The sequence below is a fragment of the Diceros bicornis genome, chromosome 37, assembly GCF_020826845.1.
Source record: "Diceros bicornis minor isolate mBicDic1 chromosome 37, mDicBic1.mat.cur, whole genome shotgun sequence".
NCBI lineage: Eukaryota > Metazoa > Chordata > Mammalia > Perissodactyla > Rhinocerotidae > Diceros > Diceros bicornis.
In genome coordinates this window covers 1112769-1129070 of record NC_080776.1, presented here as the reverse complement: position 1 = coordinate 1129070, position 16302 = coordinate 1112769, and the positions used below count along the sequence as shown (strand labels likewise).

Genomic DNA, 16302 nt, shown 5'->3' with positions numbered 1-16302 from the left:
AACAACAACAACACGGAAATATTAGTAACAAGTGTACACAATCCCGCATCGATTTCACAAAACGCAAATTAAAGAGAAAGGGGACATATAAAAATGTTTAAAATGAAAAAAAATTTTTCCATTAGGTTATTGGATTTTATTTGGGGGTAGAAAATTTAAAAAAATAATGCACACCTTGAGTGTCCACCCAGAGGCTGTCCGCATCCATGATAGAGTCATCAATGGTGGTCTCGTCTTTGTAATCGTCATAGGTTTCTGTCTTGTATTCTGAGAGAGCAACCTCTTCTCTCTCAGGGGAAGCCGGAGCCTCTGGGGAGCCGTCCTTGGGTTCTGCCTGGGCTTCAGCTGCCTCTTCCACTTGGAGCTCTTCTTCGGCACGAGGGGACAGTCTCCTTTCCACCTCCGGCTGCTCGAGAGCTGCGAAACGCACGCTGTGGGAACCTGACTCCCCTTCGTCGGTCGTGGTTTGCACCACAGTGATGAAATCGTCCTCGATGGTTACAACGGACTCGATCACTCCCTTGTGTTCCCCTGGGCAGGTCTCCACAAATTCCTCCCGGACACCCGGGACACCCAGGTCAGTAATCTGAAGGGTGTCTGAGCGGAAGAGCAGTTTATCGTATTCTCCCTGGGCTTCTATCTCTTCTTCCTCGCTCTGAGCCTCCGCTGGTTCAGGGGCCACGGCTTCGGGCAGTGGCTCTGTCGTGTCAGAGGGCGTAACAGATATGTCTGGGGTCTCTTTGCTTTCTTCTTTTGGCAGCTGGATAAATTCCATCTGGACATCAGCTCTCTCCTCTGGAGCTACGTCAGCCTCTGAAGCAGCGGGTGCACAAGGTATTTCTACTGCCAGTTTGATGGCAATCTCGTCTTGAGTTAGAGAGGATTCTGGGGATGTTTCCTTCTTGCCCTCATCGGCTTTCCAGGACTCCATGGTGAGGCTTTCATGCTCACCGCTGGACTCGTAGGACTCTTCTTTGTCTACAGCTTCCTGGTGCACCAAGTCAGGCTTGCTCACCTTCTCCTTGACTTCTGTCTCACTGACTTTGGCGCCTTCTTTCAAGTGGCCAGACTCAACGCCCAGGAATGCCTCTGCCTCCTGAGGGGCTGCGGACGGGGGAGTCAGGTCCTGTGCAGCTTCAGGCTTAAGCTCTGCTGCTTTTCCAGCATCTGTGGTTAGCCCTGCAGCCATCTGTCCAAAGTCACTGATTTTAACATCTAATGGACCCTGGTCAGCTTTCTTTGCAGCAAAATCCAGTTCTGGTTCAGCTTTTTTGGATGGTTCTACCTCAGCTACCTCCGGCACTGAACTAAGACCTTTCTCTGCTTTCTCAGCCACAAGAGGTGATGCATCTTTTGATACTGTCAGTTCTTTGGCCAGAGCATGCTCGTGGGTTACATCTATTCCAAATGGTTCGATTTTATCACCAGCCTCTTCTGTTTCCTTGGCATGTTCTTTTGAATCAGCATGTTCTTCACTTTTTTCTAGTACAGTATCCAGCTTATCATTAGCTCTCCTCTCCTGATCCAATTCCCTACCCAGTCCCAATTTGTCACCAGGGATATGTGGTGGTGCCTCTTTCTCAGCACTGAACTCATCTTTCACTCTTCCGGCAGCGGCCAGTTTTACTTCAATCAATGAAAGGTCTGTGGCCAAATCTCTTCGCACTTTATCATCAGTGCCTTCATAAAAGGAACCACTCTCCCCAGATAAATTCTCACTGTCTTGAACAGGTGATGGCAGTGGGACCGTGTACTTATTGAACACACAGTAGCCCAGGTCTTCGAGCTGACTGTCCGTTTTAACAATGACGTGGTTTTCATCAGTGACAGGGGGCAAGCCAGTGCTACTCTCCTCAACCACAGTCTCTGACGGGACTGATTTCCTCCTGGCCACCTCAGCATCTGCACTCACGGAAGCTAATCTTGACCTTGTTCCTGCCAGATCTAGCATTTCAGGCAGGTCGGGGGCCATGACAGTACCATTTTTGTAATAATCTTTGGCTAGGAAAGGCGACTCACATGATGCCTCTACTTGAGTACTTTCCTCTCCAGTAGCTTTTTCAGCCTCTACCTGTTTTTCTTCCTCTTTGCTTTCTATTGGGAAGCAAGGGGCTTTCTCCAATGCAGGTGTTGTGGCTGGAAGGTAATCATCCCCTTCATCCATACTTCCACTAGTGTTGGTTAGAATATCAGAAGCCAGAGGAGAAAGATCATGCCCCCGACCAAAGTTAAATCCAAGGGCTATGGAATCCAGGCAAGACATGGGCAAATTGATTGACATGCTTCTTTGTTCTATTGCGGACCTACCTCCAAGTCCTAAACTCCTGCTTAGTGTCAAATCATCCTTATTCTTACTGTGGAGATCCCTTTTCTCCCCATACACTTTCGGATCAATAGTGAACATCCTTTCTTGAGGAGAACTGGGCTCTTCAGGTAAATCAGATGGATAACTCTGTGCGAGAGTGCTATAGCCTGCTTCTTGTGCTGGAGCACTGGGCTGGGATTCTTTCGCTGCCTGAAGTGCCTTGTCGCCATTTTTATACACGGGAGATACAGTATCAAAAGACTCTGGGGCGCTTTCTCTTGCGTCACTCAGTTCATAGTAATCACTGCCTGGTTGGATGCTTTTTGTCACTTCTTCTTTCAAGGCAGATGTTTCAAAGTACTTGGACATTCCTGACTTATCTTCATAAAATGGCATTTCCATCTCAGCTGATGCTGCAGCGCCAACTCCTTCAACCTTTTTATCTTCGTCAGTAACTTTTTCCTCAAAAAGGTCCTGGGTATCACTCTTTTCACTTAGTGCAGCTGGTTCGGTGACGACTTTCTCTGGTGTCTTAGAGGTCATGGCTGAATCTGTAATAGCTTGCTCCAAGCTTACAGGGAATGAGTCCTGTTTTAATATGTCTGTGGTAGGTTCTTGGCTCTTCTGTTCTTCTTTTGAGAAAATGTGCTCTGTGGAGGGCTGAAGTATGCTTGTTTCTTCATCTGTCACTTTTGGGGGTTCACTCTCTTTTGGCATGGCTTCTTTGTCAGAAATGGTTGTTTTTTGTTCAAGTGTTAGCTGAGGTTCCTTTTCAGTAAGTGTAGGTTCCTGTGCACTGAGGATGGAAGTCTCTTTTTTCGGCACACTGTCTTGCTTTATCTCCTCTTTTTCTTCCCCTAAAACTTTCTCTGGGACACATTCATCCACAACTGGAATGTGAGCATCTTTGGGTGGGGTGATTGCCTCTGAGGCTGGTGCTTCTGCCATTTTGTCAGGTTTATCCTTATGGGGCTCTTCAACTGTAGAACTATCTTTGGCAGTTGCTGAGCCACTGGTTTCTTCTAGATATTTTTTGTCATCTGGCTGTAATAGGGCAGGGGCAAAGGGTGATGCTTCTGCAACGATTTCATGCTTCATGACATCTAGAGGAAGAGTGAAGCTTCCCCCCTGAAAGGGACTCGGCATGGGAGAATCAAATTGTTTCCCTTCCCATTTGGGGATATCGTCAAGTACATCTTTTTCCTTCATGGGTGTTAGGGGGCCAGGAGATATTGGAGCAGCTAAACCCCACTCATCCTTTTTTGCTTCCATTGGCATTTCGATGAACCAGTCCTTTTGCTCTTTTGGAGCTGGAGGCTGTGCAGGGAGGCCAATACCAGGGACCACCAGGCTTGGTTCTGTCTTCTGTTTCATGTCTTCCAGGCTGGCACCAAGAGGGTGCCCAAACAGAGTGGGAGGTGCTTTTTCTTCTTCTGTGCCTTGCATGTCCTTTTTATCAGGAGAAGTGTCAGTTGTCTCAGGTGGAGAAACTAAGGCAGCATGTTCAAGGTCTTCGCCAGGCTTGCTTTGTTTCTGTGACTCCTCTTCCTTCTTGTCCAGTGGCTCAGCTGCAGAGGGAGTCAATTCCTGTTGATCATGGAACTCCATCGTCGAGGCTGTAAGTAAACCTGAAGTAATTGGGTTGATTTTTAAACAAATAATAGGCAAGGGCTTTCAGGCAGTAAGCTTAAAATTATATTTTGAAATGACAAATGAACGGTAGGGTAAAATGAAAAACTATGGAACATGCAAACATGCTACCCACTTAAAAATCAATATGAAAATGTCAGGACTGAGACACATTTGTACGATTGCTAAAATGAACTCCCACTGTGAACTAACGGGTACAGGAATTGTAATAAGAGTATATTCTGAATACTCTTTTTTCCTTTGTTTGGTCTCTCCTAAATAGTATGTGACATGTTTTATAGTAGAAATTTCATGTGCCTTCTACAGATAAAAATTATAAATTAAAGAATATTGAATAAGTACTTAACATTAGGGTACAAAAGAAGACATATTAAGGACTCAATATGGAAAAGGGTTGATTTCTATTGAACTTTTTCATTTGTTTTCTCATTTTAAAGTGAATTGGCAGGCCATGGGCAAAAGGCCAATTAATTTATAATAAGTGTTAACAGTTTCAATTAACTTGATCAACAAATGCCAGGACCAATTTTTAGGGCATTGAAAGGTTACTGGCATAAATTTTTAGAAGTCATCTGAGATTAAATTTCAGAAACATAAATAAATATTTGCCATTGACTTTATATGATATGATCTAAGAATTAAAGAGTCAATTTCTACCAAATATTCAAAATTCTTAATTCCTAGTCATTACTTAGTCTGTATGATAGATGTAAGAAAATCTGAATTATACTATTAATACTGGGATGTCATATGAGTAACAAAATTTTTAAAAGAGTCAGTTATCAAAATATCTTTCTCTCCTTGCTCATGACCTCATTCCCTGAAACACGACTGACGGGTGAAGCACTGATCATTACTGGCTTTAGAGATGCTCTACAGAAATTAAATGACTCTTTCTTATTTTTATTTATTCACCAACCCAAAAGGCTTCATAGTTTCACTTGTGTTTTAAGGCCAAAGGTAATTCATTGTGGTCATTAGGGCTAAATGTAATTATTTGGAAAAGACTTGGGGGAAAATAAGACAATTCAATCATCTCTCGAAGAGCAAGTGTATGGATCATCATTACCTTATATACTTGTGTGTCCTGTTGTAACAACAGAAAAGAAATAATTTATGAACTTCTAATAAAGGTTAGATGAATGAAAACTCAAGAGATATGGGGATGATCAAAGGGGTTGGCTGTCATGGAGAGGAAATGATATGAGAAGCACCAGCAGGAGCTTTTAAGGAAACCAAACCAGTATTCATCGAAGCATAAAAAATACAGCACATTGCGGTTGCAAACAAAAACGTCTCTACCATTTAAGGCTCTATGTGCCAGAATCCAACTCTATGATTTGAAAGAAAAGCATATGAATTGCTGTCCCAAAAAGAAAAAGAAAAATATACATGTATTAGCAATGTGACTGGCAAACATTTGAAATGAGGGGGGCGGAAAGAAAGCTCACACAGCATCACAACCTGGCTGCAAAGCATATTGTATCACAGCAAAGTAAAACCAGGAATCGGCTGCAGTGGTGGAAAACCAAGCTGCCACACAGCACCAGCACAAGCCACACTCTCTGCTCATTAAGCCTAAAACAGTGGTCTTGGGATCATGAGAAGACGGAGCGATGGAATAGCATTGGAAAGGCATCATTGGTAAGCTGCTGGAGAGACCATTGGCAACAAAATACATGCAAATCCCATGAGAGACACACCTTCCCCGGCAGAGGAAGGGATTTTTACTTCTGGAGGCACCTCGGTGACCTCTTTTATACTTTTCTCCTCTGGGACCCCTGCTGGGGCACTCTCTTCGGGAACTACTGAGGCCTCCGCACTAGACTCCAGCTGGCCCCCACTGAGGCCCTTGGGTTGGTCTGAGGCCTTGGCTGCCCCACACTCTTTCTCAGGAAGAGTGGCAGGTTTCTCTTCCTCAGGCATTGGACCCTCTAGCATTTCTTCTTCTTAGGGATGAAAAAGATGTTGACATCATGACCACAGAACAATACACAGAAACACAGAAATATTATTCAAGGAACACTTTCAGCTCCATTATAATCACCTCAGAGGACCTCTTTTACCACTCAGATGAGCAAATTAACATTCTAATGCAACGTACATTACGTATTGCTTGGAAAATTATTATGTAGAATCTGCTAATAATGATGCTTTTAAAAGTCTCATTAAAAGGCTATTTATTTTAAGACTTGAGAGCTGAAAGGGTTTTATTGCTCTATTACCCTTAGTGAAAATGGCAGTAAGTTGTGCACACGTGAAAAGCTTGCTGGAAATAAGAGATGGTGCTGCCAAATAACAGATGGTTGTGAAAAGATAGATGCATTGATGTGCTGAAAAAAATCTTTAAATTTGTTAGACATGTGCTGTTTTCTCCAATGCATGAAGCCCCTACATAAGAATTTCTGATTACTTTATTAAAACACGCGAACTTCGCTAAAGAAATCTTTGGGAATAAAAAAAGCCTGGCCTCAAGATAATATCCAATCAACTACTTTTACTATTTTATCATGAAGTCCATCAAAATGATTTAAAATATAATCTATTTAGCATTTCTAAGATGAAACACTACCTAACTGAATTTATTTTACCTTCATTGCATTATATGACATTGGAGAATGTAAAAATTTTCAAGGAGTAAATAAAATATTCCGAAAAACAAGGTCCAGGTAAAATTTAATCTTACTAATTAGAAAAGTCTACCTCTGGGACACAACTGTTATAATATTGCTTAAACCCCTGAAATATCGGTAATATAGCTCTTCGACACTGATAAGAAAGAACATGTGGGGCCAGCCCCGTGGCTTAGCGGTTAAGCGTGTGCGCTCCACTACTGGCGGCCCAGGTTCAGATCCCGGGCGCGCACCAACGCACCACTTCTCCGGCCATGCTGGGGCCTCGTCCCACATATAGCAACTAGAAGGATGTGCAACTATGACATACAACTATCTACTGGGGCTTTGGGGGAAAAAAAGGAGGAGGATTGGCAATAGATGTTAGCTCAGAGCCGGTCTTCCTCAGCAAAAAAAAAAGAGGAGGATTAGCATGGATGTTAGCTCAGGGCTGATCTTCCTCACACAAAAATAAATAAATAAATAAATAAATAAATAAATAAATAAATAAATAAAATATAAAAAAGAAAGAAAGAAAATGTGCATATTAGCTGTAAAGTCTTATTTCTGCAATTCAGAACAAAACCACCAAGGAAAGATAATTGAGAGGCAACCAAATGGCCAAACTATTCCCCCAAAAGATGTATATCGCATGGAAAAATGTTAACAATTAAAATGTGAAAAACAAACTTATGAAGGACACGAATTACTATGTTCATTTGTTTCTCATTTATACCTCAAATGCCAGTAAAATAAATCCCATTTTATCATTTAAGAAATTAAAGGGAAATACATAAGCTGTTTTATAGTTCTGCTAATGGAAGATTCTTATGAAATTCCTAGGAAACAATTACACACTGTTTAAACGGCCCTGTGAGAAAGACTACAGAGGGAAAGGAAAGAAATACTCTTTTTTGAGAAATATTAAAACCCTTGGGAGAAGAGAACTACTTCATCTATTTCTTCACATTTAGTATTTACACATTTTCATTTTTGTAATTTAATTATGTAAGTAGCATTTAAAAAATTCTGATTCTAATTTCTTATTAAGGCAATTTTTATAATGCCATAGAATTAGAGATTTTGATTACAGCTAAGAGAATTTTAATTTAGCTGCTCTACTAATGTCACCTTATTGGATGAAGTCGAATCAAGTTAATTTACATGTTTCCCAAATCTGTGTAACTTTTTAGCTTTCCATTTTCTCATTTTGTATAAATCATGTTTATTTCTGCTACACCTGTTCCATAATTCACATATTTTTCTGAATTAAGTTCACATTAAGAGAAGAACTTAGTTTCACTCAGTATGGGTCCTTTCCTCTATCAGAGTATCTGAGTGATGGGGGCCCTCTGCTTTCCACAGGATCCTGGAAGACGTTTATCATCGTGAGTGTAGTTGGTGAGCTCTGAACTTACCCCTCATTGCTTTGGAACTGCTTGCCCTTATATTACATATAGTCCCGTATGAAAATAAACTCTTCACTTAAGCAAGCTACTTTTCTCTATTGAAAATAATCTCTTCACCTAAGCAAAACACTTTTTAGCTCTAGTTTTTTTTCTTTACTAAACAAGCTGGTTAGAATGAGACACACTGCAGCCCACTGCTCCGTTGTTTCATCCTCACCGTAGCCAATTATACGCTGGGGGCTCCCAGCTTTGTGAGGTTGGAATGGCAAAGGCTTCAGATCATTTCCTTCACTTCAGCCCAGCTCTACTGATGTGAGCCAAGATTTAGTCACCTAGAGAAGCCTCTGTAGTTTCTGTGGATAATTAAGCAATCTGGAGAAATACATTCATTCCATAACATTTATTCTGCCCTAAACAGATTCTTCAGTCTTTCTCTTTAAGAGCTATCATTTTAATGTAGCACAAAAAGAAGGCTAATTCTATGTATATGTAGTTTTAGTAATATTATGTATCCAAGGAGAAAAAAATTATATTCAGGGTCACCTTCTTTAGCTTAGATAAGAGAATATATTCTTCCCTGACTGATCCATTTGCAGGGAGCAGAAAGGAGTCATACTTTAATTGAACTACTTTTGCTTCCTCTCCCTCCCCCCCGTTTTTTTGCTTCCTTTTCAGAAGTAAAGATACAGAAAAAGGGAGTTCTCGCATGCCTCAAGTAAAGTTTCTTGTATATAAATTGTCGAGGCATTTGCGTGGACATAAGCTATATAGGGACTTCACTTTCATATGGATAAAACAGGCTCTGCCCCTCCCACCCCACATATGAAGCACACTTAGTATGACGCACGTGGGCAAAGCTGCAGGCCGGGGAGGAGGAGCCAAAGGGGACCATGCTTGGTTCACCTTTCTCCTGGCCTAAGTGGGCCTCTGCACTGGGCGCTGGGACACTGGGCAGCACACCAGAGGTGGTCCACTGTGAGCTGAACAAAGGATGCTCATAGTACTCCTCATCGGAATTGGAAGGGTCATCGTCAGGCACAGACACCGAGATGGAGGGGGCGAGGAGGTTACGCCTCTCCCCGCTGGTGGCAGGTTCGTGGCTGGGGAACCTGTGTAGAGGACCTACTTGATCCTCAGCCCCTTCATCTACAAACAGACACACAGGAAGAAACTGCAGGGAGAACTGGACAAGACAGACACAAGATCAGACGAGACAAACACCTTCACGAGGACACAAAGGGCCACAGAAGCAGCACAGCGGGATGGAGCAGGTCAGCAAGACCACACTGCTGGAGGATGGGGGACGGTGAGTGCTTCATGCTTCAGTTGCCACTGAATTTAAACCTTCCCTCAACAAATCTTGCCAGTGACCTAAATAAATCAAATGCAATGACACCCCTACTGCATATTAGAAATTATCTATACATCCCCCTCGAACAAGTCAGAATAACCACAGAAACACTGGAATAGAAACGAAGCATTACAAAGCAAATTCATTCTTTGGAAGAAATTCTTTCAAGCAGATTAATTCTTTTCATGCTTATATCAATATATTTATAAGTTAAAAAAGAAGAAAGTTGTTAGGATCTGATGCCTGTATTATGGGGGAAAATTGTTCTATCTCAAGCACAACCCTAATTATCTGAGATGCTCACATAGTTAGCATTTTGGTTAGTTTAATTTCTAGTTAATGACTTGAACCAGAAAGTAATTTTTAATTTCCATCTTGTTAAGAAAAATCTACAATGCACTCTTCTTCTTTCCTGCCTTGCTAAGAAGAGTGCCGACAGCACATCCAGTACAGTCTTCCTCTGGATGTTAAACTCCTAAGGGCATCCTTTTGAACCCTGGCTCTCATTTACATGACTGTGAAAGTATATGGTTTTAAGACAGTCCCTAGGAATATAAACTTGTTTTCTCGTGTTTTGCTTCTCTTCTGAAAGCTCAATGGAGATACAATTACCTGAGAATTTCTACTGAGTTGACTTCGGACTCATCAAGACTTTATTCTACGCAGTTTCATTTGCACTACTGGCTCTTGGCTGTTTTTGTATTTCAACCCCCTCAGCGCATATTTGTCATTGAAATGCTAAAGGAACTGCTCTCATTTCTGTCCTTTCCTGTGTCTTGGCTTGGAAATCTGTATTATTTAAATAGATTTCCTTAGAAATACAAATGCAGATCAGTCTGCTTAGCATTTGGATTCTTACATATTTCAGTGAGCTTTAAGGATGATGACAATGAACAATATTTAGCTTTTGATGTGGTGCAGAAACCACATCTCAGGCCTCCATGGCAGGTTACTAAATTTGCTAATCAGTATTTATTTATTTATACGGAGAAATAACTTTAAAATTTCATAACTCTCAATAATAAGAACAAAGCTTATATAGTTTCTATTTCTATCAAAATTTAAGCAGACAGAATTATAGCATGAATTTGAAAATGCACTGTATTTTTAGGACAGCAACTTATTTTTAGCAACCAACTGCTGACAACTGAAAATAAGTCTGAAGTCATAAGGATACTAAACTAATGTTTTGTAGAGAGAATACTTTTAATCTTTCAAGCACATAATTTACTGATTGTTCCATGGAAGTTGTTTCCGGATAAGTGCTCAGAACTTTCTCAGCCACGAAGCCTATTATGTTGTGGGATGGCAGAAGTCTGAAATGATAGTTGATACTCTTAGGTCAGCTTGGCACGATTTCTCAGCTGAGCAGATAACTGGCTGAGATCTGGTCTACAACACTGGCTGAATCATAAGCCCTGGGCTTATCACCTGTCCCAGCCATTCATATTTCCTCCAGTTACTCTCTGGGGCTGTAAACTCCCCACGTATGCAAGTTACCTCTAAAATTTCTAATGTGTCCAACAGATTGCAACGGCAATGAGTGAAAATGGCATATTCACCTCTCTGCTTTTCAACATTTATTTTCTGGGGAGAAGAGCAGACTACAGTATAAAACTACAGAATTTAAAGCTGAGAGCTGGTAGTTGAAAGGCAATATTCCTGGGGTATTTTAACCTGTTGAAGATTTTTGCCTCCTCCTTCTTGTTGCTGTTTTTGAACGTATCCAAATGTGAAAATAGCCCAGAGTCTTGCTTCAGATCTATAACATTTCAAAGAAACAGTGTTTTCTATTCTGAAAACTTTGACACTAATCAGAGAACAATGAGAACAACAAGAACTTTAAGGGCTCCAGTGGAAAAGCAGCTTCTCTGTAGTATCTGTCTGGCCCTGAGCTGGGCAACTTCAGAAAGAAGGTCTGGCAAAGCACAGTCCTCTCTGGGTACTCAGAGCTGTGTGTGCTCCAAATCTCTGCTGAGGACCCATGAGCCTACAGTCCATCCCTATCACAAGTCCCAGAGATGTGTCAGGGAAGTGATGCTCAGAGGACCACGGAAGTGATGCTCAGAGGAACATGGAAGTGATGCTCAGAGGACCACGGAAGTGATGCTCAGAGGACCACGGAAGTGATGCTCAGAGGAACATGGAAGTGATGCTCAGAGGACCACAGAAGTGATGCTTAGAGGACCAAGGCTCGCTAAGTCCAAACAGTGTGCTCAGTTTCAACGATGATGACAGAAGACAACAGACCTGTTGTCGTTGGCACGTGCTTTTGGTTCATACTCAGTGCAGATGGGATATATAATAATAAAAATAAATAAATTACAAGTGAATGAATTACTTATTTGGGAGTGGTTTTTAAAAGGAAATTAGTCCAGTAGCTTATAATAAACTCTCATTGGAACATCACTTCACGTTCACAGTCCTACACTAAGAACCTGGATAAGAGGCAGCTTAAGGGATGCAGTGAGGATTTGTTTGCAGGAACCTGGATTTGGATTCAAATTCTGGATAAGCCACTTGCTAGCCATGACATCCTGGGCAAGAAGGGGAAGTGAATATTATCTATCGCTGTGGGTTCCTGGGAGGATTAAATGAGAAGATATCTGAGAAAGTGCCAGGCACAATGGTGGACTCCATACATGTTAGCACCTTTCAACACACCTTCAACACACTCCAACTGTCATGTACCTCTGCTCTTCCCTTTCATTCGACACGTCAAAGCTGGACTTGAGATATTTATGGAAAACTGAATTCATTTCATAACGGTTTTACTGTTTAAGGTCAGGATTGAGCCTCCTTTTACTAAAAGTATCCATGCTTTTGGGGACTCTGTTTTTGCTCCTAAATATTCTATTTCATTCAATAATGTGATATTTTAAAAGCAAATCATTAGGCCTTCAAATGGTTTAATGCTTTCTTTTGAAAACAGAAAAAGTAATAATTCAAGAAAAATAAAAGTTTAGTTTCAAAAATGTTAAGAATAAAATGTTTTTGAATTACTTTAAATTGGAAGCAAGCTGACATTTTCCCCGAACATACTTTAACAGCTTGTGGAAAGCAACCCCAAAATATAAGGGAACAGTTACTCTGGAAAGTGACACCTAAGTTACCAAAATGTAAAGGTGACTCCATATTTTATTTATATTTTCATGATGTCCAGGATGTCACCCTCCAGAAGGCAGACTGGGGCAGCTCCCAGGTGAGGGAGGACCCTACTGCCTTTTCTGCTCTGATTCCCATTTAAGAGTAAGCAGAGTACATTACTTGACCTCTGCTGACTTTGGGGTACACATCACACCCCTCTCTGGCTTAGGAGCATTCCCTGATACATGAAAGGGGCTAGAAACATTTTCAGTGACCCAAGGGAAGTAGAGCTGTCATGGAAGGCCTCCACTGCATTCGGAGTGAACTCCAGGCCCCTGAGCCCAGCGGGCTCTGCTGACTCCAACTCCCTCACTCTCTACCCCTTTCCTACTACCCATTAGCCACGGGACTCCTTCAGTTCCTAGAACGCTTCACGCTCTTGCCCACCTGAGCACACTTGCACGTCCTGGGCACTCTGCCCAAAATGTCCCTTTCCTCCATCTTTGCTTGGCCAACACTTCCTCCTGCTTCTGGGCTCAGCCCTTAACTCTCCCCTCACCATCCAATAAAATCAGATTTCCCTTGTCTACCTTAAAGCTCCCTGTTCTTTTCTCTCCTGATGTTAAACCAATTTGAAATTGTTTGTAAGCTTATTTATTGAATTTCTGATCTTTACCAGACTGTGTGCTCCTTACAATGAGTGGTCATGTCTGTTTTGTTCACGAGGGTAACAGAATTTGAAGAATGCCAGGGACATTATAGGTGCTCCATAAATATGTGCCCAATGATGGATGAACATAAGGCCAAAAAGAATCTTTCAAATCTATGAATTAAAAGGTCAAATCACATTTTTCAGGGAATTAACTAATAATCAATGGCTATTATGACACTGATTATAAGCACTGATCATAGTCCCCAAATTTTCTTTTATTCCTTAGAATAATTTAGTTTGTTTAACATTGTTTCAGGCAGTAAATTACCAAAAAAGCCTTCAATTCAGGAAAGAAAAACCTCTTTAAAAAAAGGTTTAGGTTTATAAATCTGTGACAAAAATAAATTATATTTATTGATAGTTTATAGTTCAATAATAGGAAAATCTGTATTTAGGAAATCAAAGAATATTTTAAATGAACCTAATTACAGATTATAAAAAGACAGTGAATCTTTCGTGATGTTATTCAATTTTTAACACAGTAAAATGATCTCTAAAAGGGACAACAAAAGGAAAAATAAGTGAAGAAATAAATGAATAAAAGGGAACAGTATTAAAATTCTGATTTTAGTATATGAAAACTAAACTATATTGAAACAACATTGAGCTGTAGCTCTTCTCTGCCTTCTCCTGTAACTCAAACAATACACAAAAGTTAACTGAGCTAAGTCAGAGGACCAATAATAGTTTGCTTTTAAACAGAGCCTTTCATCTCAGATTCTGAATGAATATTCTTTAAAGGCATCCCTCTGTTTTATCAAGGAGAACTGAAAGCCGACAGGGCATTGAATGTGGAGTAAATGCATAAATAGACTCACGGACGATAACAGGTCTCAGCAGGAGAGAAGCCATGATCTCAGCTCCCAGTGCCCTGCTCTCAATATCAGATTCATTCACTGACTTCTTCATTTATTCATTAATATTTATGGAGAGTTCGCTATGGGCCAGATCCTGGGGAAGGTCTTGGCAACACAAAAGTGAGCAAAACAGAGACAATTCCTGACAACACTTCCCTAAGGAAATGTTGATTTCATCAATAAATTCATTTTTGTTCAGTCACTTATAGGATTGTATCTTCTCTGTCAAAACATTCTACATTAAATAAACTGGTTCTCTGTAGTTATTCTAGTAATTTAAATACAAAGTTATCTTTTCCTTTATCTAGCAGATTTTCGTTTTTTATTTACCATATTCCTCTACTTCTGATTTTATATAAAGAAATAATTATACATTTATTTAAAGCCTTTGTTTCTTCTTGACTATTTGAAACAGACAGCTCCCAAGCTGGGTGACATACTAACCCATACCAGAGTCCAGTGCTCATGGGTCAGTGTTTATCTACTCTCTATCAGAAGACAAACCTCAAAAAGTCCAATAGGCTCACCTTCCTCCACGGCGGCAGTCTGTTCTGAGGCTGGTGATGGGGGTGGAGAAGGAGGCAGATTAGCTGTCTCTTCAGCTGCTAAAGATCAAACAATGGAAAAATGAGATACAACAATTAATTCTATTAGGCCAGTAGGTATATAGGCACTTCTGTAATCTGTAAAAAGTCCTCTCTACGAAATTTAGAAAAAGAGTCATAATAAGATGCACTTGACTTATTTTTAGCCTCATTACCTGATTCACATATTTTTGAAAACCTAAAAGAAAGAAAAGCATTTAATATTCTCCAAAAAAATCATTTTTTCTTCTCCATAAAAATGGATTAGAGATGCCTGCTAAAATTCTATCATTAATCGCATTAATTTGTGTCTGCCTGTCCAATTAATAAAATATTTCATTCTGGTCCTAATCTACTATATTCAAACACACACAGGCAAGCATTTTAGTTTGGATTTGGCTTGACTGGCTGAAAAAATATTAGAAGTCCATATTGTTCAACCTCTTGATCTGGAAACAACTGTTACCTTGATCAATCACAGTTAGTATTGGTAATGTATTTTTTAAACAACATTTTCTCCACTGAGTCCAATGTCAAAACCCCTCTTCTGTACGTATTCTCAGAAAAGAAAAATGAAGCTGTCACAACCTGAGGCAGCCTTCAGATAGACACCACGTACTAGTGGGAGCTGAGTAATCTTCTGGCCTTGGCATTACACATGAAGGACCAAAGAGAAAAGTTCTAGAAGATGTGATTCATTCACTGTTAACTCTTTCTCTCTTCAAGACACTTACCTTCTATGACCACTCATATGAGGGTAAGCGATTTCAAAAGGAAATACTCAACAGTCAAGGCTAGTGGTAAAATCTCTTTTAAGATTATGTGAACTCAGTTTCATAAAGCAGTTAGTAGAGGCAGCTTTGGGATGACAGATGACTTCTTAGTTCCTTGACCCTCTTGGCTTCTACATGGCATATTTTAAGGTTTCAATTAGAAAAAAATAGGGGGGTAGTTTCATTTATTTCAAAGAATAGAAGTGAACCACAGGCAGAAAGTTAATGTTTTAGATAATTTTTTTCTCTCTGTTTTAAGAGAAAAATAATCCTTGATAATCAAAGAAAATTTTATTAAAAATAAGGAGAGTATTTTTAATTATTATTCTGGGAGAGTAAAATTTTTTATTGCTTAATTTTTAATAGACAATTGAAGGAGTATTGATCAGAAGATCAAATATTAAGGATACATATGAGAGAGAAAAATGGATATGTACTATTTTTAGGCTTTAAAAACCATATCTTTCTGTGGATTAGCTATATGAACCTGTGAAATAAACATATATGTTAAACCTAAGAGAGTTCGTTCTTGTGTCTCTGCATGTATATATACCTACATCTATCTATGTACCTATCAACCTATCTATGTATCTATGTATCTATCTATGTATCTATCTAGCAATCTATCTATCTATCTGCCTGTCTGTGTGTCTATCTATCTATCTATGTATCTATCTACGGAGAAGATGGGCAGCAGCCTTTGGTTGAACACGCTTTCCTTGGCAAGCACCATTACATTACTTGTTTGGCCCTGGACGGCATTTGACTTGTGACCAGGAGAGAGAGCAATGCTATCTCAGGGCCCTTAAATGAACCAAGGGAAGGCCAGAACCTCATATGAGATACAAAGTCACTGATGAATCTAACAAAGACCTAGCTATACATTTTTGTGTAGTTAGTTCAGAGAGACTCAAACAAGGCTATAGTATAGACACTCATTCACCAAAACCCATAAGGGGAAA

The 16302-nt window shown here is 40.2% G+C and overlaps 1 protein-coding gene across 33 annotated transcripts in view; it reads right to left on the bottom strand.

Moving 5' to 3' along the window:
* The window catches only part of MAP2 (microtubule associated protein 2), a 284984-nt gene that overhangs the window by 37078 nt on the left and 231604 nt on the right, over positions 1-16302 (bottom strand). For 15 of the 33 annotated variants that reach the window (XM_058532876.1, XM_058532885.1, XM_058532884.1 and 12 more), the window contains 2 exons: positions 14511-14588; positions 175-3933 (listed from right to left, as the gene is read on the bottom strand). In XM_058532876.1, the coding sequence (XP_058388859.1) occupies positions 175-3933; positions 14511-14588 (3837 nt within the window). The remainder of the gene's footprint in view (positions 1-174; positions 3934-14510; positions 14589-16302) is intronic. The other 18 variants (XM_058532902.1, XM_058532904.1, XM_058532905.1 and 15 more) reach the window with 5 other exon arrangements.